This window comes from Haemaphysalis longicornis, unplaced genomic scaffold (genome assembly GCF_048455015.1).
Source record: "Haemaphysalis longicornis isolate Haplotype H1 unplaced genomic scaffold, Haemaphysalis longicornis Haplotype H1 scaffold_12, whole genome shotgun sequence".
NCBI lineage: Eukaryota > Metazoa > Arthropoda > Arachnida > Ixodida > Ixodidae > Haemaphysalis > Haemaphysalis longicornis.
The window spans coordinates 87,748,657-87,769,995 of NW_027526225.1; the positions used below are offsets into that span (position 1 = coordinate 87,748,657).

Below are 21,339 nucleotides of genomic sequence, written 5' to 3' on the forward strand. Positions count from 1 at the left end.
TCGGTCCGAACAACAGGAGCGACGACAACGAACAGCCAGGCATCGGACGGGGCATGCAAGGACGCAAGTGCAACACCCAAGTTCAACCCAGGCCTACCTGCTGCCCGAAATCGCGCGACAGTCAAGCCCAAAGTGTACATGTCCTCGACAACCAAGGATGCCAGAATCGAGAAGACAACGGTGGGTTGCTGCGCGATGGAGATAAGGACAACAAGGACCACCGGCACGACGAAAATCCCGACGGCTGCGACGTAGTCGTGGCTAGCGGCTGGAGGCGACCCAGGAAGTCCGCAATGCCGGTAAGGATATCTTCGCGTCCAGCAACCCTGAAGACTTCGGAGACACTAGAGGCCTCACGGGCTGAAGAGAACGGAAGATCCGGCAGCAATGACGCGCACGGCAATACGAACACCGCCAACAATGGGCCTTACGGCCACAGCGGACAGCCTCCGAGAAAGTGGCGACGTCGCGTGGCTTGGATGCGACGGCGAGGCGTCGACCCGTCGCCGTCGACTGCTTCCTGGCAGCCGAGCTCGGAGAAGGCCACTGTCATGCGCAAAGACTCGCTCGTAGGGGTGCAAACCATAGAGGAAGGAGCCGTCGACGTTGAGAACGGCGCTACGATGTCCACGTCGTCCACGGCACTCGCGACGGGGAGCTCATGGTCTGTACGCTGCACCCCGGCTCTGTTCGTGATCTCGGTCGTCTCAGCGGGTGTCTTCGTGTGCATGTCTTTTCAGGTAAGCAGTAAAACACTGCATAAACTAAATGACGCTTTAAACAAAAACAAAACTTTATGCATAAAATTAGTCTTCTAAAGTAGAAGTATACGTACATATGACCATTCAGACTATTAAGACCATTCAGCCTATAGGCCGAATGGTCTCAATCCTGGTCTTCCATGATGATGATAAATTCTTTTATTAGGAAGGGGAGGACCGAAGGTCGCTGGAGGGGGAAGAGGGGGAATAGGGAGGGAGGTAGACACCCACTAAAGCACGCTCGCCAGGCCACTGGCAACGCCAAACTCGGCTAAGGTCACCAGGTGTTGAGGATGTTCGAGAATGTCCCTATGTAATGCTTCCATATTTGAATTTTGAAAAACACTATGGTTTAGTCTATGAAGATCAAAAGCGGAGCAGTGCAGAATAAGATGGTCCATGTTTGCTTCACACACAGTGTGGCAGAAGGTACATGTGCAGGGGGCAGCGGTGCCAATGCCCTTCTTCCGGTCAGCAAGTGTCTGCCATTTATGGATCATATGACGTGTAGTGGCCGTGTTGGCAAGTACTTTGTTAATAAATATTTCTTCTGTGGTTTTTCTTGTGCATGAGCCCAGTAATGTTAACCCGCTGCAGTGAAATCACTTCTAATGTTATTACCGTTGAAACGTTCAGCTCTTCTCGTGGGATGCAAGCCTACAAGTCCGACAATAAACAATGCATGACAAGGAAGGAATCGCGTTTGTATTGGAGGATACATCAACTTTGCAGTATGACAGAAATCGAAATAAAATAATAAATAATAGTTGTCTGGGAGGAAGTTGTATGCGTAGGGAAGGTCGCATGGTATCGGAGTTGAATCAACTCTTGAAATGCTCTCAGTTGATGTGTGAATACACTCGGCCTGGAGCTTCCACTAAAGCCCACTACATGGCTTTCAAGCGCAGGCTAAGCTCTGGAAATCGCGACAGGATATCGTGTACGCAAGTTGGTAACAGCTGTCCAGCCGACGTGACAGCTCTAACGTACCACGTAACGACACTGACACGCGCGAACTCAAAAGACGCGTCGTGTACCGTGGGACGTTGATCGCGGGGGCAACGCCGACGTCCCCTGCATTTTCGTCACGTCGTCCATTCCTCAGCAGAGCTCTTGAGAGCCTTGTTAGTGGGAGAGTATACGACAAACTCCACTCCCCTCTCGCGGAGACGAGGCCAGCGTCCACGACACTCCCCACCCTCTTTCGTCGTTCTTTGGATGTGACCAGTCCTTCTGCACGGGCTGCTTGATTGACGTTTTGACACACGTCTGCGGCAAGGACTTTCCGAGAACAGAGCCCCTTTAAGCCGTGAGCGGTCGCAACAAGTATTCGAAAGCGCCGCGATGGCTACATTGATGGCCACTACAAGACAACGTCGTCAGTACTATATGGCAGGACTCTGAGACTCGCTTATACCCCACGAAATATCGTAATAAAGTGTAGTACAGAAGGTGTATACGGCAGTAGTACATTCATAAGAGTGCACCTCATGACATCGAAAAATATTTTGGTTGGTTGATTGATCGATCGATCGATCGATCGATTGATTGATTGATTGATTGATTGATTGATTGATTGATTGATTGATTGATTGATTGGTTGATTGATTGATTGATTGATTGATTGATTTATTGGCGGAATAACTGACTGACTGACTGACTGACTGACTGACTGACTGACTGACTGACTGACTGACTGACTGACTGACCGACCGACCGACTGACTGACTGACTTACTGACGGACTTACTGACTGACTTACTGACTGACTGATTCTATTTATGGGTGTTCAGATCATTGAATGTCTACAAGCGTAAAGTGGTTTGCCTTCAACTCGCAGGCTTTCTCGGTGTTGCGCACCCATGGCTTGTCCGACGAGTGGACCGTAGAGAACCGAACGAGCGAATCTACGAGCGGAGCGCAGCGCGCCGCCGCAGGATCGGCGGCCAAAGCGGCGACGCCTGAAGACGAGGGTTTCCAGACGGCTTCGGATGCGGACGTCGAATGACGTCGCCGCATCTGTAGACCTTCTTTCGCCTTCTGTCTGACACCCTTGCAGTGTTCCATTTGCGTCGCTGAAGGTGTATTATGCTTGTACTGTTAGGTACATCACGTTTCAGTATGTGGACTTGACAATGGCATAAACAAATTTGGGCGGGAGAACCAAAATTCTCCTACCGGTGGTTTGGGTAGTCATCGGAGAACAAAAATTGCACATCATCCTCAGCATCAGCATCATCGTTACCACAATCAACTTCTAATTCACTTTATCAGGAAATAGTTGCAAAAAGTAGATGACCAAACAGATTGCAGCGCCACCTTTTAGTCCCGGGTGCCTGGATAATAGGCATTCGTCAGTGTTCGCGGAATATCCTCGCCGTCATCTGTGAAGAGGTATGTGCCGTTAGAGGTGTTTGGCCGGGGTTCGTTTTCTAAATTCACTATTACCAATGACTCTGAGTGAGCAGGTGCTCCCATGCGCCCGTGTTCTCGCGAATGGGAGTAGCGAAATTAAGACGAATCATCTATAATTGAGGCATCCTAGCTGTGAATAAGACGAAGTTAGATATGGTTAATATATAGCCGGAAGATATTCCTATATTTCTTTCCCAATTTTACTCCTTGCTTGTTTTGTATTATTTGCTTACGTACATCCTTGTAATGTTGAATTTTTATTGTGTATACTATCAATAGCTGGATTTGTTTTTTGCGCTCAAGGTCCGTACGAAACGTTGGCCAATTTTTCTGTCACTATGCGTAAAGGAGACAGCAATTCAAAATCAAATTGGAAGCGCAAAAATAAGTCCGATCATCTCCCTTCCAGGATTGCCAAAGCGACCTCTGCTTTCTCCCAGGACGTCTTAACACTTTCTTGGTTTACTGTACGTCTGCCCGAATAGAGCAGGTCAAGAAACCGTCCGAATCCAACAGGAAGGAGGAAAACCTCAAAAAATGTTCCATAGAACGATGTCACCACCCCGCCTCAACGACGTCTGTGACCCATCATCTCGAGCCTACGCTTGCCGAGATGGACGTCGCTCCGAACAATAAAAAAAAACGGAAACGAACAGCCAGGCATCGGACGGGGCACGCAAGGACGCAAGCGCAACAGCCAAGTTCAACCCAGGGCGATCTTCTGCCCGAAATCGGGCGACAGCGAGCTCCAAAGTGGCCGCGTCTTGGACAACCAAGGATGCCAGAATTGGGAAGGCAATGGTGGGTCGCTGAGCTATGAAGATGGCGACAAGGACCACCGGTACGACGAAAATCCTGACTTCTGCGACATCGTCTTGGCTAGCGGCAGTAGACAAGCCAAGACATCCGCAAGCCTGCCGACACAAATACCCTTGCGTCCAGCAACCTCGAATACCTCGAGGACACTGCAGGCGTCACGGTCTCAGAAGCGCCGCAGATATGGCTTTCTATATGACTTTCTATATGACTTTCTATTTTCTTTCTTTTACCTTGCACGAAAATTTGACCTACCGATACTCCCGCAACGTTTTAAATTCACGCAGTTGGGGATAAGTGGCAAGGACCGAACCCACTGACTGAGGTCAACAGAAACGGGTATTTAACCTCTCCACGATGACGGTGCAATGTTTATTTCTTTTTGTGGTGTTATAGTTTATGCACCATGACGGAATGAACGTAAGAAAACTCCGTCGGCACTCTGCTTTACGATCGCTTGAAAGACGATATACAGCAGCGTTTCACAATCCAGTTAGTTCAAAATACATTGTAACGAACCATCCTACGTAAATTAGGTGTAAGTATACGCGCAAAAACGGAAGCGCTGACCACAAACTTAAACGAAGCGTATAAAAACCGTAGAGGTTGCAATCACAGAATGTTTATACTGCTCTCGAGTCTCCCTGTGGCGGCCATAAAGAGCTTACGCGACTTAGGCAGCGACTTCGTCTCGGCTTGGATTGGTTTTCTTCTAATGCCGGAGCTCGGCTCCAGGCCCTCGACCTCGTCTTTCTTTATTGACCATTGTCCTCGAAGCGAGCCTCCTTCCTCCCGCAGTAGAGTAATAAAGCGTGGGCCATTTCTTAATGTGTTTACGTGGACGGGAGAGTCGTGGCACAAATTTATGCGCCATAACCCGGGCGGAACTATCGTTCCATTAAAGGCTCCGGGGGATTGCGACCGCCCTGCGTCTTCATTTTGTCTCGGGAATAAATAGGATGCGGGATACTTCGGTAGCAAGAAAAAAAAAGTGAAGTTTTCGAATCATAGCCTGTTTCTCTGAGGAAGTCCTATACTCTGCATGCTTACCCGAGATATAAATGCAGGGGGAAACGTTATAGTGGTGGTTAGAGGAAAACAAAATACACTGGTAACGCCGGTCGATCTGGCGATAATACTGGCCTTTTTAATGAACGAGGGAGAAGTTGCTCATCGAAACGCTCATCGAAATCGTCTTTTGCCTCCTTACCTGCCAATATGAGCATCCCTGATTCGGGTACGTGCATGCGCGCGTTTGTGCTAGCGTGTATGTGCTAGCGTGTTCGTGTGTGTTCGTCCATTCGTCCCGGTCTGTCTCTTCACTCGTCCAAACAGTTTTCTTTCCTTTTATTGTCATAGTTATCCTTTGTTTGTTATCCTTTTGTTATCATTTTATAGTGTATACACTTGATTGTACTGAAGAGCGTTTTTATTTTGAGTCCCATCATATCCACACGCCGAACAACAACAAAACAAGTGCTGAGTGACTGTCCTTGTATTGCAGCAATTGCTTAAAATTCAAATTTGTTGATCCCTTAATCAGCCGCAGCCAAGGGACATAGCCTATTACATGCTTGAGATTATCCAATATTTGCACTTCTTGCTTTTGTATATTTTTGTTCATGTGGGAAACCGCCCAAGTGAGCGCTTTATTTTTGCGATCGACACTCGCTGTTTCAAACTCTCGGAGCCAAACAGCCACGAAGCCTGGTGAACCTCCTATAGATGACGTTAATGACGAACTTCCCAGCTTTCACTTGTAATGTTCTGCATTAAACGGGTTATGAAGACAAATACAACTTGGTTAAACTTTGAATAGCTAGGCTTCAGTACTTCACTCAGCTCTATTCAACCCACGAAAGGCGTTTTTTTTAAACCGACAGAAAAACAAGAAAAGTGGAATAACTTTCAAATTTCGCGCTACGGTGACGTGTGACGGCATGTGCTGGCACGAGTGACGTCATATGGGGCCAGCACTAAAAACATAACTTTCAGCGCGCTAACTGCACGTTAACATTCATGTGGTGCGTTCAAATGGCACTAGAGGCCCCACTACAATCGTCCAGTCATGTGTAGTGGCGATTGGTTCGCTCGGACGCCTCCAGTAGTACAACAAAGATGTTATGTGGCGTCATTAAAAGTTGCCGCAAACTGGCTAGGGAGTCGCCACTGATACTCATGTTTTCTTCAATATCTCCGTTATTTTTTCGAAGTTTGCGATAAAATTGGTATCATTGTATTCGGGACAAAGCAGCCTTTCTAATGAACCAAACTTGTATTTTTCCTTCTTGGCCCTTTAATACATCCTGAATATAACAATTCACGCTCGAGAACGTTCTCTCATATCTGAATGTGCGGCGTATACCGACCAGGACCTTCCGATATGCACGCGGCGCCTATCCGGCCGTCGTAATGTCCATAACAGCGTCGTTTTGCTGCAGCGATTGTGAAACGTTCAACCCTGGCGCCCGTAAAACGGTCCAAACGTCGACGCTTACGTCCGGCCGTGTCTGCGTCCGTCAAAATTGCGCCATTGTATCGAACCTTTCGTATCAGAAATTAAAAAAAAAAATAGAAGAGAAGTAAGTGCCTTCACTGCGGTCGAAGAAGTCCAGACGCAGTTACTTGTCATTCCAGGAGAATTATTTTGTGCCGACGCCTTAAGTACACATTTACGACCGACCGTTCGTTCAACCGCTGACGAACTGCGTGACCATCGCGACGATAGGTCACGAACGTCGTATGGGGCGCAGTAAAGCCAGCAGTTATCCTGTCGACGCAGTAAAAGTTCTCGCAAACCTCGTTTAGCGTAAATTCTGAAAACGTTCGGCGAGGCGTTTTCTACGATCACGGTTTCGAAGCAGCGCTAAGATGAAGGAGGGACAAAAAAATTAGAAATAACGGTGGACCCGACACAGGGACTGGGGATAAGCAGCGCCGTTGTAGGTTAGAAACATTTTTATCTGTCAGTATCTACTTCGCTTTGAAAGTATATACCCGCTCCGCACTTGTGCGAAGAACGCACATAGAGGGCAATCGTATGGAAATGCAATAAAACGTTCGGTGTTGTACGCTTGTTTCGTAATCGGTACATGTAGTGCATTGTCGCAATGTGTACGCAGGTTGTAAGAACATCTATTCCGCAAGTGTTTGCGTCGGTATGCACGGCCGTTTCAGTGGAACTACTTGTAAGAGTGGAGTTAAGGTTAAGTGCGGAGGGTAGCGACAGCTGGAGCTGGCTTTGTCCCATGCTCGTCACTAGAGATGTGGGCTAAAACATTTATTTCCGCAGTTGACGCGTATAGGGCGAGAACATGTGTCTTGTTTGTCTTGCGTTCATGAAGGCTTAACTTTTTCGCGCGTGCTAGGCAGTGTCAAATGACCCCGACTATCCTTACGCATTTCAGCTCCTCGTTGAAGCCCCAACTCTTTTACGTTCAAGCTATTTCCAGAGTACGAAATTTCCCTATCGTGACATCGTTCGATTTACGCAGATCAATACGTGCAAGAAGCGACGTATACGGTATACACGTTGGCAAAAGAAAAAAAAAAGCCATTTTAAAGTCGATCGACGCACGTTGACCTTGACGTCGTTTACGCTGCTGGAAAGCTCGACGAGCGCGACGCTGACTATCGATATCGGTTCAAGTATGCGTCCCGTCCCCTCTCCGAGATTACTGCGAGACGATAAAGGCGATACGCTGCACGATACGCTGCACGCAAAGCAGAACCTGGCTCTATCTTGTGTGTACTCTAAACGCCTCCAAACACTGGTGACTCTGACAGTATGAGACTGACAGTCATCATAGATAGGTTCAGCCTGACTTTTTGATTTGCCATGTTGAGACGTGTACCAGGACTCTGCATATACAACATTAACAGGATAAGCACGAAGCAGGCTTTTATTTTTTATCATCTAGTGTGATATATATTTTGTTTGAAGAGAATTATGCCGCGGTGTTCTGATAATTCGGAAAATCATTATGAGTCTATGACCCCAAGCCAGCTACCGCCGAATAACCTGAGTGATTCCCGGAACGCCAAGCGAAGCTGCGGTACACTGAGTGTATGCACACTGAGTACACGCTTTACACTCAGTGAACGTAAGCTTTGCACTAGCCTACACTGAGTACAGAGCTGGTTATGGTGAGTTCTCTGCATGCGACGACGCATTACTGGAAACGCGCGTTTGCGCGCACGTACGAATGCGGACAAACACCCACCACCCCTTTCCGCGTTCTATGTTATTACCAATACCTATTAAAGAGGAATTAACTATGCGTTTATCTGTTTCTAGCCCTCCCGGAAAATGATCTGCTCGAGGTTATGGGAACATGCCACCGCGGCCAGCGAAGGACGGTATTGAGGCTTCCCCAGGGCAGTGTCTGTATACGAGCACCTTGCGGCGCAACCCCATGGGTCCGATTTTATCGGAAAGATTCACAGCGCCTCCAGTACACGCGCATTGCTTCGCCCAGATTAACGGGGCCGTTTCCTTTCGATGGGCAGAATCTCTGCGGATCAGCCTTGCGAGTGCGACACACGTTTTTTTTACGCTCGCGAGCTTCCGGGTGACCGGGCCCAGGTATACAGATAAGGCGTAAGCCGCTGCGGAGTAGTAACCCGTGCATGAAAATAGATTTCCAGGGAACGAACTTTGGCCTGCGTGGACATAGGCGTTATCGCTGCGACAGGTTGAGAACGCTGCGGCCATGACATGTTGGCGCTTTTGCGACGGAGGGCAAGCTGGGCTTAGCCCGAGAAAGATGCTCGCTACCTTTTCGTCTTCCGCGAGAGAGAGAGTGAGACGAGAAGGATTTTTGATTCATCATCATCACCATTACCATCATCACCATGTTTAGGTCCGAATGCAGGACAAAGGCCTGGCCCATTGACCTACGACCGCTCCTGTCCCGCGCTGTCCCAGTCCACACCCGAATTTTCTTAAATCATCCCTCCTTTGAGTTAACGGTCTTCACGCGCGTCTTTATAGCCGTTCTGTTACCCTGGTGTTACCCTGGTGTTACTCTGGTGTTTATACGCACAGAATGACAATTCCCGAACACTTTCGCGCCAAAATTTCAAACCGAAGCTTCAGTGTCCTCAATGATGCCGTTGCACGCCAATACACCCTTCAGGAAAGCCAACTATCTCTGACGATGATGATGAATAATCGTGGGTGAACTGAAAGAGAAAAAAAAAAAAAAGAAACGCTTCCCGTGGCCGTGATAGAAGCTGGGTCCCTAGCGTTATGAAGCCGGCGTATATCCGATTGCGCCATTCCGACATTTTTTTTCTTTATTGCATTTTGAAAGTCACGTCAGTGTCGGTTTAAAAACCGTGTACCGAACTTTGTGGGCGAAAACTATCATACACATCGAAAGAAGACAATTCTTAAAAAATAGGTAACCACGCAAGCTCCGGGCACTGCCTAATAATTACTTCCTTCAGCATACTGACATTCTGAGAAAGGTACTTGCTGACAGTCCTCGCATCTGCATCAGAGTGAAGCCCCACCACAGGACTCAGCCATGTGGCGTGTAGGCCCAAAAGAATTATCAGATCATACGGCACACTGTTATGTTTGTCGACTAGAAGGAAGCGGATTCCATGCGGTGCCACAGGCGAGTCTTTTAGATGCGACTGCATCTCATTCACTCGCCTTGTCCCTCCATACGGCGTTGTTGTCCGTCCACACCCCTCCCCTATTCTCCTCGCCGCGCGAGCTGCGCTCTCCGCCGCTGACCCCCTCCCCTCTCCTCTCCGATAGCGAACACTCTCGCGAGGGGTATTGGATTGGATTCGATTGGCTTGGCTTGGATTGGATTGGATTTGGATTGTATTAAAGTGGATTGTGTTGGATTGTGTTGCGTCATAGCCGCGCCACGTTGCGTCATAGCCGCGGTCGTTCCAGCACCGGCGTTCCGATTTCCATCGATGCGTTGAATGGAGCCTAACAATTCTGCTATCGCCCGCGCAACCGTAACAAGCACCGATCACTGTGATAACAGGAATGCTAGCACCACTGAAGACAAGGCCGCGTGTTAAATAAAGAATACATCATACGCGTTCCTCACACGTTTCACGCAATTAGAGAATCAACCCCCACGGAAACACCAAGTGAACCCCCAAGATGCGTCGCATCTCCACAGGGTTCCCCTCGCGGGAAGGTGGGGTAATTTTTTCAGCGTTCGCTGATGGACGTCCCAAAAAAAGACGGCATCCCAGTAGTATAGGGAAACGTGGTCTATTGTTTCGGGTTTCTTACACAAAAGACAAACTATTGTCCATGGCACAAACAACCCCTTTTCAGCCATCCATATGTTGACTGCAAGAGTTCCCGACTGAAGTTTAAAAAGAATGTTTTCGTATACATGCTGGGACTGCCGTCTTTTTGGCGCGACACAGTACATCTTGCCCTGGCCCAATGCGGTACATACTTCGGTACAGCAGAACTGGAAAAAGAACATTTTAAATCTCTTGGCAGACGTTTTCTTGAAACACTGGAAAGATATTCAAGAGGAAACCTTACACAGAGGGATCTCACAGATTCAACGGTAAAACATTTCAAGGTGTAACGTTCATCGACAGTAGAAAAAACAAGCTGCGGGAGCGAACCCGCCAAAACACTTTGCAGAAATGTGGGAAGAAAGGCATCCCTAGTAGGGTGCGAGCGGGAGGGGTGGGATTATCGCATTTGTTTTTGCTACAACTTGTTCATTTCGGCAATGGTCGAAGCGAAAGCCAAGCAGCAGGTACATACGCCCCAAACCCATCAGTCAGGCCTACGCTGTGCACACCCGAGAGATGCTGTGGGTATTCTAGAAAAGTGGTGCGTATACCTCCAGAGCAACACATACTCGCAGTGTGGGATATGGCCAACCAAAGAATCCATCACGAGAAAGCTTCTCGTTCAACCATCGTCGTCGTTAGACGGAGAAGCGCATGATATTTTGTAATCAAGATAGCTTTGAATAGCAGTGACTCCGTCCCCTAAACGTAGCATTTTACTGAGATGGGCCAAGGAGTCGATTTCGGCAGCTATAAATGGTTCTGCGCTGAGCGTCCATGCGCGTAACAATCATCTACACAATGCTTCGAACACAGTGTGCAAATATGTATTATGGTTTTTGTTTGCTTGTCTTATATAGGTAGTCCGAGCTCAACGAACAGGGTGACTGTGAGAGGGAAAGAGGTTCCCAGCCTGCACCACATATGTATCGCAGGGAGAGCTCAACGAACAGCCTCGACTTTCATTCATTCATTCAACAGCCTAATTATGTCCACTGCCGGACCGAGACTTATTCCCGATACGGTATGTTTCAGCGGAACACTCACATAGCGAGGCCAAATCCGAAGAAGGTATACACCGGAAAGGAAGCGCTTTATCGGAAGTTTTATAAAGCAGGTGGCGACCACGCCGTGTACAGTACGGGTAGGACGCCTACTGTGCTCTTTGCCCGATTAGCAACTCAAGACTTTTGTTTAGCTTTTTATTCAAAAGGACATGTATAAAGGTGTATGACCAGATGATGATGATGAAAGGTGATCAGGTAAACATAAAAAGGTTCGCTTCCCGGATTGTTTGAATTTTAGGGAGATGATGGGCGACTACACGGATACCAGTAAAAAAACCGCATATTTTTATTTATTTATTTATTTATTTATTTATTTATTTATTTATTTATTTATTTATTTATTTTCAATACATACTGCCGGTCTCTAGCGAGACCGTAGCAAGTGCGCAATACAGTTCTAGCAGGAAGAACAGCAATTGACGAAACACTGGCCAACAAAACAAAAATAAAAAGAAAATTACAATAGAAAGGTGCCACACGTTTGCAAGTCCGTTAAGTTATTCCTCATCAGCATCATCGTCATCATTATGGTTTCCCTCAGGGGACCCTTGCAGGGTATTACATAATGGACAGGGCAAAGCAACCGTACAGGCACAACAAGAATGCAGAAAACAAGCCGTATACAAGGAAAGACTTCATGAAAAATCCAGGCGGGCTCTGATGGGCATTTCGGTGGGCAGCGTCTGTGGCGTGTGACGATCTGATCAAGGGTCTTTAGGCCACCGCGAGAATTTAGGCCACCGCGAGAGTAGGACTGTTGAACGAGCAGTTCTACGTGCTTTACGAGCTCCTGTTGTCCTACTGCGCGCGTAGCTGCATGAAGGGGTGTGCGTGTGTGTCCACCGTTCGGCTGGACATGGGCGATGCAGCACACATATCATTGGATGAAGACTAAAGGAAAAAGAAGCATCGCAGGCCCGGTTGATCTTTTTAGGTTGGTATTGGCCACCGCCGTGTACTTGGTGATAAAAAAAATCACTCGGGAGGATTTGTCGTAGATTCGTTACAGGTGCATCAGCACTGGAATCAGTTTTTGTAGTTTAATTGAGATACTTAGCTTTGCTTACGATGATTGTATTGATACACCTTCGTTTGCTTTTATGCCCCGCCACCCAACATGCCGACACGAGGGCTAACGTTACCCCGTGACGTCATCATTTTGCACACGGTGCGCTTCCGACCCGAGGCCCGCGTGCTGGCGCTCCGCCGCTGACGCCTCGCTCCCCCCCTGCGTAGGTGGCGATGCTTCCCGACGAACAAATCCTGCAGGCTTGAGTCTCCTGTGAGTACGTACGACAAATGCTAAACAGGAACGACGAAAGACGGCGGACGAATCTAGAAGAGTATCCAAGCGTGACTGGTAGCACATGTGGGGTATTAATTGAGTGGCTGAAGGCGATGAGGAGGGGAAGATGCATGAGCACATCATGAGTTCGATCGATAATACCGGCTGTTATCCCGATGCTGAGGTAGCGGTGGCAGCCTTAGCTTGACGAAATGGTTTCCGAACGCTTTTTACTCGTGTTGTATTCTTACTAGTGTAGCAATTCCTTTGACGCACTTATTGTCGGTGCATACCACAGGGTTCTCGAGAGCGCTCACCTATACCTGAACGAACAGCTGCGGAAGCCGTATAGCGATTCTACAATTGCATGGCATTTTTGTAAAGTTTGCTTAACGCTGCCTGGGAGCAGTGTCGCCCCCTCTCTCTCTCTCTCTCTCTCTCTCTCTCTCTCTCTCTCTCTCTCTCTCTCTCTCTCTCTCTCTCCTCTCTCTCTCTCTCTCTCTCTCTCTCTCTCTCTCTCTCTCTCTCTCTCTCTCGATGAATGCTGCGTGACGTGTCATTTTACTACTAAACGTAAAGCGCGCAGCGGATTTTTGTAATAGACGTTGTAATTAATGCAGGTTGTTAATTACAACGTTTTATTATATATACTGTTTTTATGCAAAGCATTTGAAAACACTCCAGCAATGTTGGCAATAAAAAGAGAAACAGTACTAAAAGCATATTTTTCTCACTGTGTAAAACTAGCTGAGCGCGCGTAAAAACAGACTAAAAGAAAGAAAAATAGCTCAGTATCTTATTCAATTCATTGGGTACACCACATGCCATTTGGTACCGTACTTCGGTACCACAAGCCATTTATAAGCCGAACCCGCCGCGGTGGCTCAGTGGCTAAGGCATTGCGCTGCTGAGCACGAGGTCGCGGTTTCGATTCCCGGCCGCGGCGGCCGCTTTTCTGATGAAGGCGAAAAGCAAAAACGCCCGTGTGTACGAGATTTCGGCGCACGATAAAGATCCCCAGGTGGTCAAAATTAATCCGGAGCCCGACGCAACGCAGCCCGACGTAACGCGCCGACGCAACGCAGGCGATGAGGCGCGCCGCCTCATCGCCTGCGTTGCGTCGGTGCGTTAAACCCCACAATCAATCAATCAATCAATTTATAAGCCGACATGGGCTCGACGCTTGCAAATTTTCGCGTTTAAACAACACCATAACAGGTCACATACGGCATAACTCCGTTTATCCTTCAGTTTAACCACAGCGATGAAACAAACTACCAGGTTGAGAATGTTTTTTGCCGTAGCTGATTATAAGACATGACGAAACTAATTCCTCCTGGTACAACATGAGTTGCAAGAAGTCTCGGAGCGGACGAAAATGTTTTTTGCTAAATGGATAAATAAATTTTGCTGAATAAACAAACATCCATGCTGCGCCGTCGGTCCATTGGGTACTGGAAGAAGAGTAAGAAGGATAATTTACAAGCACTCCTGTAGCGTGGTGTACCAATTGTCCCAATATAAAGGCATCTAAGCAGCCACAATAGCGGTCTGCTTTAAAAGTAATGCGCATTTATAGACCCTCGCATGCTCGCGGAACGACTGCAACTCCAGGTTCTCAGTTGTAACAGATGACACCCCCTCATTGTATTCAAATGTCCCGCTTCGGCGACGTCTGACCGGGACCAAAGCAATGAAGCGAAAGTGCAGCAGCAACGCACGGTGCGAGGAAAAAGAAATCACGCGCGCTTTCACAGTAAGTCATCATCGTGGAAATCTGGCCGTCGCTTTTTCTTCCAGCAGCTTACTGCTCCTCCAAGATGTTCCTTCGTGCGCTGCTTTCTCAGGCAGCAGGCACGCCGGATGGGCCGGTCAAACTGGGCGCCCGCCGCGAAAAATGCGGTCGTCCTCGCGTTTATCCGTGCGCACACACAGTGGCGGTGGTGTATAATCTGGCGGGATAACCTGCAGCGCTGCTGGCGCGACGGCGGACGCTGGGATCGCGCCAGCGTCGACGCTCGCGGTCAGCAGTGTAAAAATGAGTGTGAGGAATTTATTCGCGGTTCGTTTGAGGATTAAAGTTGGCGCTGCGGAATTCCACGTAATTGGTAGCGGGGAATGGGGACAAGAAAGACGAGTCAAAACTCGCTCCAAAGCAGGGATGGTAAGAGTAACGGGTACGTGTACAGTCTTCCACCCTATTAGCTTGAACAATGCTATCCGCACTCACCGTCCTCTCCTTTCCTAGTGTAAGGCAATTTAGTCACAACTCTTGCACTGTTCTGAAGTTAAAGGTGCCACTCAAGTCTTCCGCACTGGTTTGAACCATTTTGCGTCAAAATATCCGAGTTGTGCCACGCTAGAGCCGAATATGATGTTACAGTTGAGCTTGTGGACGACTGTACGCTCGTCACGTTAGTACAGAGGAGGCTATGAGGAGCTTCGGTTCAAGTGTAGCCTGTCGACGACTGTACGCTCGTCACGTTAGTACAGAGAAGGCTATAAGGGGTTTCGGTTCAAGTGTAGCGTCTATCGCATCGTTCGTCTTTCTTGAGCTTGTTAGGTTTTTTTTCTTTCGCGTTATCAGTTCTGTGGAAGTTCATTCACAGTGCTGCATTGCTATTCCGATCATGTTTTGAAAGCGCACGCACTTGCATATTTGAGTTGCGTTACGTAGCACTCAGTGGAGAAAAGAAGCACCGTGGAACTTTGCCCGAAAATCTCTGTACCGAATGTCTGAATTAGGTATAGCTGTTGCAAAAAGAAAACACAACTGTCGAATGCGTTCGTCTAGGTATTGCACCGACCGATACACTACCCTATAGGATAAACTACACTAGCGATACATTACGCTAACCAATAAAAGACTCACAGTTCACCTAGCGCAACAGCTTCTTGGGGAAAACTGTGAAGCAAAAAATTCTGGGGACACTTAGGGCGTAGCCTGAAGGTGCAAGCATCATGGATTCCACTGGCATTGTACGAATCCTGAACTTTGGCGTTGTTGGCGTTCTTGCGTGCGTGACCGCGTTTAGCCGACACAGAAGCTGGTGGTACTACCCGAGGTCAAGGCACTCAGAATTCCGGTACACTTTACGAGTCAATCTGAGAGCCAGGACGAACACCAGGTATAGACAAGCGGTTTCCCCTCGCGCGCTATAGGGCCATGAGCCGCGCGTGCTCGTGGAGCCTCAGGGCGCTCGAATGCTCGCCTTGTCGTCGTAGCTTGAGGTAACGCTGTTCGATGTCATGCGACTGCCGGAATCGGGCGGCGCAGCGAAATAACGGGCCCAAGTAGAGCCCGGCATTCCGTCGTAGGGCGTCCCCCGCAGAGGCTTCGAAAACCAAGCGGTTTAAATAGTCATAACCGTTCGAAACTCGTGAACCGCCGGCGCTTGTCATACATCTGCAAAGAAAACTGCAGGTGCATTTCAGGCAAAAATACGTAATTAATTAGCAGCAACCGAGTCCATTTAGTCAGGAACGCCCGTTGGGTTGGTTTTTACTATACACTCTTAAAAAAAAGGTCGGAGCATTCACTAATGGAATACTAACAAGTTACTTGTCCCAGTATACACTAGGTACTTAGTAACTGGAGGTAGTAAATGTAGCACTTGTCAAAATTACTAACCGAAGCAGGCAGTAAGCACCACTACCCCCACTAGTAAAGTCCCAGCGATAGCACTGTTCTGAGCTACATGCGTTTACTAACTGGCCATGCACAACCTAGTCGTCAGCACGACCTTAATCTAGTGCATACTACTTCCTACAGTCAGTTAATTTCCTAATCATGCAGTTGTTAGTGGCATGCAGAGCCTACGTACAAAACCGCGGGGTAGTAAGGTTCGTAAGGAGTTAGTAAATACGGCCGTTACTACCTTTTTACGACCTTTTTTATTAAGAGTGTAGTACTGCACATGCGGGAGGAAAAGCAAGCACAGAAAGGACAGAACGCCTGCTGGCGCTGTTTCATGCAGGGGGAGCGCGAGCACTGCGAAGGCGAGAAATTTGAATTGCATTGGGTGGTAGCAGTGGGCGGATAATGGCGCCACAGCGCATTATGGCGAATCACTGCTCTGCACTTCTGACAGCTTTCACGTTGAGTGGAACGGCTTTAATTTTTTACTATTTTATTTCTGGCTTTCAAAATGTGCCTACGTGAGAGAAAAACGTCGGCTCTATTGAATTCGTTTTAGTACACAGGAATGCGCAATACTGGATAAAAAACACTGGATAACGCAGCGCTGCCGGTTAACGCTCCTGGATACGCAATGCTTCAGATAACGAAATGTATAACGTAATGCTGCTGAATAGCGCTGCTAGATAACGTTGACACAGAGATAGCTGCTCTCAATAGCGCTGTGGAATACGCAATGCTGGATAACACAGTGCGTTAGCCTCATAATGCAGCTGTTCAGATTAGCAAAAATCAGGTTCTCGATTCGGCTCTTTATTATCCCTATAATCATGATACTGTTGTTCCCTAATCACACCAATAGCGTGGTGGGGGAGGCTTACCGTGCTTATCATGCTTATCCTCTTGAATAGAAGACTCAGATGCAGCACAGGCACACAGTACGGATTCACATTCCAAACCCTCTAACAAGTACCCTGTAACCTATAATTAGGGTTGTTCGTTTTCGGGTTTTATAATTTTCAAAAATCGGGGTTTAAAAATGGAGTTATTATTTTTGAAACAGATAATCGGGAATAAATCGAGTTCTCAGTAAAAACATTACAAAATTCGTTTTTTTTTTCGGGTTAAATCTAGAGTTGTACTAAGTAATACACTCAGATAATTTTATCGGAAGGTATCAGGAACTTCTCGAGTTTAACGCGTTAAAACTGGTGTTTGCTTTACGTTGACGATCGGGGCACATCAGGGTTTTCTAGCAAATACTCTCGGAAATTTTGCGTTTGCTTGAAATTAATCAGTAATGATGACAGTAAAGAGCACTGATAATCTCCAAGAAATGAAACATTTTACTCGCGAAAAGCTGTTCATGGATTTTTTACACATCCTTGTTTACATAGATTGTCACCTGCATGCGCAACATTTCGGTTGCCATTCGGGACCTGTCCGATCGTTGAACGATCTCAGCCGGGAGAAAGTTCTCTCGACAACACAGCTTCTATTAACAACGCACAACAATGTTATTGCCGCATTTGCCAGAGTGCAGTAGCGAGCGATAGAGTCATGCCAATACTCAAAGAGTTCGAAAGTTGTGTCCGTGGAGCAATTGCTTCCAGCAAGCACTGGTTAAGAACGGCAGACCGTCAGCGCACGATTGTGCCGATGGCTACTTTGAAAAGGTCTATTCGGGGAGAAATCGGGTTTTACCCGAAAACGCACAGCCCTACCTGTAATGCTTCAAGCTACGAGGGTTCATTATCGAGCGTCTGCGTTCAGGAACTCAAAAAAATAGAAGAAAGCTAGACGCAATATATGAACGTTTAATAACCCTACTACACTGTCGTCTCGAATACCTTCGAACGAATGTCATACGACTCAAATGCCAATTCTATGCTGGTTCACTACGTTTTTCAACGCCATTCGACTCAAACGACCGTCGAGCCGAATGAGCATCACGAGAGACATTTGGGGCGCTCGAACGCCATTTCTGGCCCTCTCGCACAAAGCGTCGTAAGTCAGCATTCAAAAATATATTACTTGCGTACTTAAAACAAACAAGACATTTTTTTTTAATTGCGCGACTTCGTTTACTTTTCATTCACTTAAATCACGATGTTACGGTGCAGCCTTCCGCACGAAACTCCGGGACAGCCTTTCCCCGCCCGCACGCAGCCGCCTAACGACGCGGTCCTCCGCCTTCCGAATGGTCCTCCCGCAATACGTCCTCAAGCCTCTGCGCGAGGACGCGATTCAGCTCATCCACCTGGGCTTTGGCGTTGGCGATGTGAATCATCCTCGTGGCCCTGGAGATGGACAGCTGCAAGTTGATGTAGTATATAGGAGGTCGTAGTCCCCCCCCCCCCCCCCCCATTCGCCATTGCCCGCTCGTAGAGGGACTCCAGATGGCGGATCTCGTTGTCGAGTTGCACGATCATCCGGTACGTTTCTTCCAGCTTTTTTTCTGGCTGATTGGCGTGACTGTCCAGCCAGTCTTGGTCGCCTACGGGTGGTTCCACAGGGGGGACGTCACTGGCGTTATCGCCAAAGCCTGCGCCCATCTTCCTACACGGCTGTCAAAGCCTAACCTCGGCCACAAGTATGCCGCGCAGAGCTCGTCCGAATGCGTCCACTCGGCTGGCGGGCGCGGTGCGAGCTGCGTTGCTGTCTATGTTCGGGCGCCACACCGATCGTCGCCTTTTTCGTCCTTCACGACTTGCCTCATGCCGTGCAGGGGGATTTAAATTCGTAGCAGTGGCTTCACCACTTTGCCAAGGAAGGCTGCACCGTAACAATATCAAGATGTAATATTTCTGTACTCTAAACACCAGTGCGAGCAAGCGACAAACTAGTGTTGCCAGACAGAACAAAACATGCACCTTAAAGTAAAAAAAAATTACACCATATTCCCGTAGGGGAACCCTAAGTAGTCTGCGAAACAGCCATGGGGTCGACTGAAGTTCCCATTAGTTTTCAGTTCGTCGTTTCTGTTGACGTTCAGCTTCGCGTACCTTCGATGTATCAGTAGCTTCTTGACGTAGTTTGAATGAGTGAAGGAAATAAGGCGCGTTCGTAGCGCATGCTCCCGTCTCGGTTTGTAGCGCAGTGGGAAGAGCGCCACGTACCTCCCGTTGCGGCCACAGAGTCGTGGAATCGAAACCGGGCGCCGCCTAACTATTTCTTTTTATAGTGAACTGCGCTGACGTCAGCCCAAACGCTGACGGGGCTGAAGAGACGCGCATGCGCAGTAGAGCGCGGACGGCGGACAACGACAATGAAGGAGGGAGGGACACAGCCCCGAGCATGAGATGCTTCGCATCTAAAAACCAACACTGGAGCAGTGGGAGGACCAGCTGACCAGCTCACGCCCTCAAGACCAGCAACGACTGGTGGACAGGGCCCGCCCGGCAGTCAAGGACCAAGGCTTTCTGGACTAAGGAGGTCTCCCACAACTGAACCCATACAGTTGAACAAATGTTTATTCCTCCTCCTTGATTGAAATGAAATGAAATGAAATGAAATGAAATGAATTGAAATGAAACAAAAAACCACCAAAAGAGCGTCAATGCTCGCATTATTTATAATTTTATATTTATTTACTACCAAAGACCTGCTTCTAAATTCTATTGTTGCGTTATTCTACGAAAGCGGAAATCGACGACAGCAGCGCCACTGCAGCACGGCGAGCGATTGTTAAAGCTTTTAACTGCCATCGAAATTGCAGTGGAGCACGGGGGATACTGAATAGCATTCGAAATCCGTCCTTTGAGTCGAACGACACTCGGTTCGAAGGCATTCGAGACGGCAGTGTAGCAGCGGTAAATTGTAGATACTGTTGTCGCGATGGGGCAGGGGGCGGGAGAGGACATCGTTAGAGATGTACAGTGATGAGGAATTGGACATCATAACTGAAAATTTCTGTCATTATTCCAAAGGCAGTGCTTTGCTTTTTGAGGCTAGAGTAGGTTGTTTACGAACTAAGAGCTTTGTGGGGAAGTACACAAAATGAGGGGGTATGCGTGGTCTCGGAAAAGAAACAAACTACGTAAAAGAAACAAACTTTGTGGCACATAGTGCTAGAACGCGAGTGAATCCCTCCAAATCTACATAAGGGAAATATTCGGCTGCCAGACACCCTAGGATTTAAGGGTAGCACAGATAGAGGGAGTTAACTTCAAGGCTGTCTAGGCGACTAAAAGAAGATTAGAATGCTGGTGGACCAAAAGTAGAAAGGGGAATATTGCCTAGTACAGCTACTATCTGCAACAGAAAAAAAATAAATATTTTGTCTCATAAGAATTTTGTGCCTACCGAGCTGCGCTGGTATTAAACGAAGAGTATAAAACACAGGTATATTAGTTTTTTTTTTGGTAAGATGACACGCCATCACCCCGCTACAAAGGAGATGCCACTAGCAATCATCATCGTCATAATTATATTCTGCCTAACATGACCCGTCAAATTCTCAAGTACCGATCCACTTTGAAGTCAGAAACGGGTTGACGTGGCAAGAAGTTGTGCGCTTCAGGGTATGCAGGGCAGGAACTGACGCACATACATCAAACGCGACACCACAGAGGTCCGTTAACTTCGCTCGCGTTTATTAACGCGGGACGGGATGGCAGCGGCCACTTCGTTATGACACGCGCACAACTTGGGGTCGTTGCGTGCAGACTGGCGATTAGTTCACCTGACCTAGCTTCGCCTGTCCCAAGGCGACGGAGAAGCGCTGCGCGCCGCGCTCTTCCCACGGCGTAGTTTATGCGGCGGTGCATCCTGCGCGCAGCGACCCACGGCGGACGTGGGAACACTGCGGGTCCATTTGCATTACATGGACACGCCGAGATTCACCCCGATCGAGAGGATGAAAAGAGGCAAGGTTGACGCGGCGGAAGCGCTATCGAGGCGAAAGGCCCGGAGAATGCGAAACGAAAGTCATTAGAAGCCAACTTTGTGAGTCGCCGGACTTGTGGAGGCCTTCATTAAACGCGGGGCGAACTCACGCTCCAACAAGACGAGCGAAATTCTTAACCCCGTCTCGACATCAAGATATACGGGGCGGCCGGCGCCAAAT

General features: G+C 48.1%; 2 protein-coding genes across 2 annotated transcripts in view; one reads left to right on the plus strand and one right to left on the minus strand.

The window, feature by feature from the left end:
* The window catches only part of LOC144162942 (protein O-linked-mannose beta-1,2-N-acetylglucosaminyltransferase 1-like), a gene marked incomplete in the record, with an annotated part of 354,130 nt that overhangs the window by 261,629 nt on the left and 71,162 nt on the right, over positions 1–21,339 (minus strand).
* Positions 398–3,073, plus strand: LOC144162947 (uncharacterized). The gene is made up of 2 exons (XM_077693683.1): positions 398–740; positions 2,601–3,073. Exons 1-2 carry the CDS (start codon positions 480–482, stop codon positions 2,766–2,768), a joined length of 429 nt encoding a protein of 142 aa, XP_077549809.1. The 5' UTR covers positions 398–479; the 3' UTR covers positions 2,769–3,073.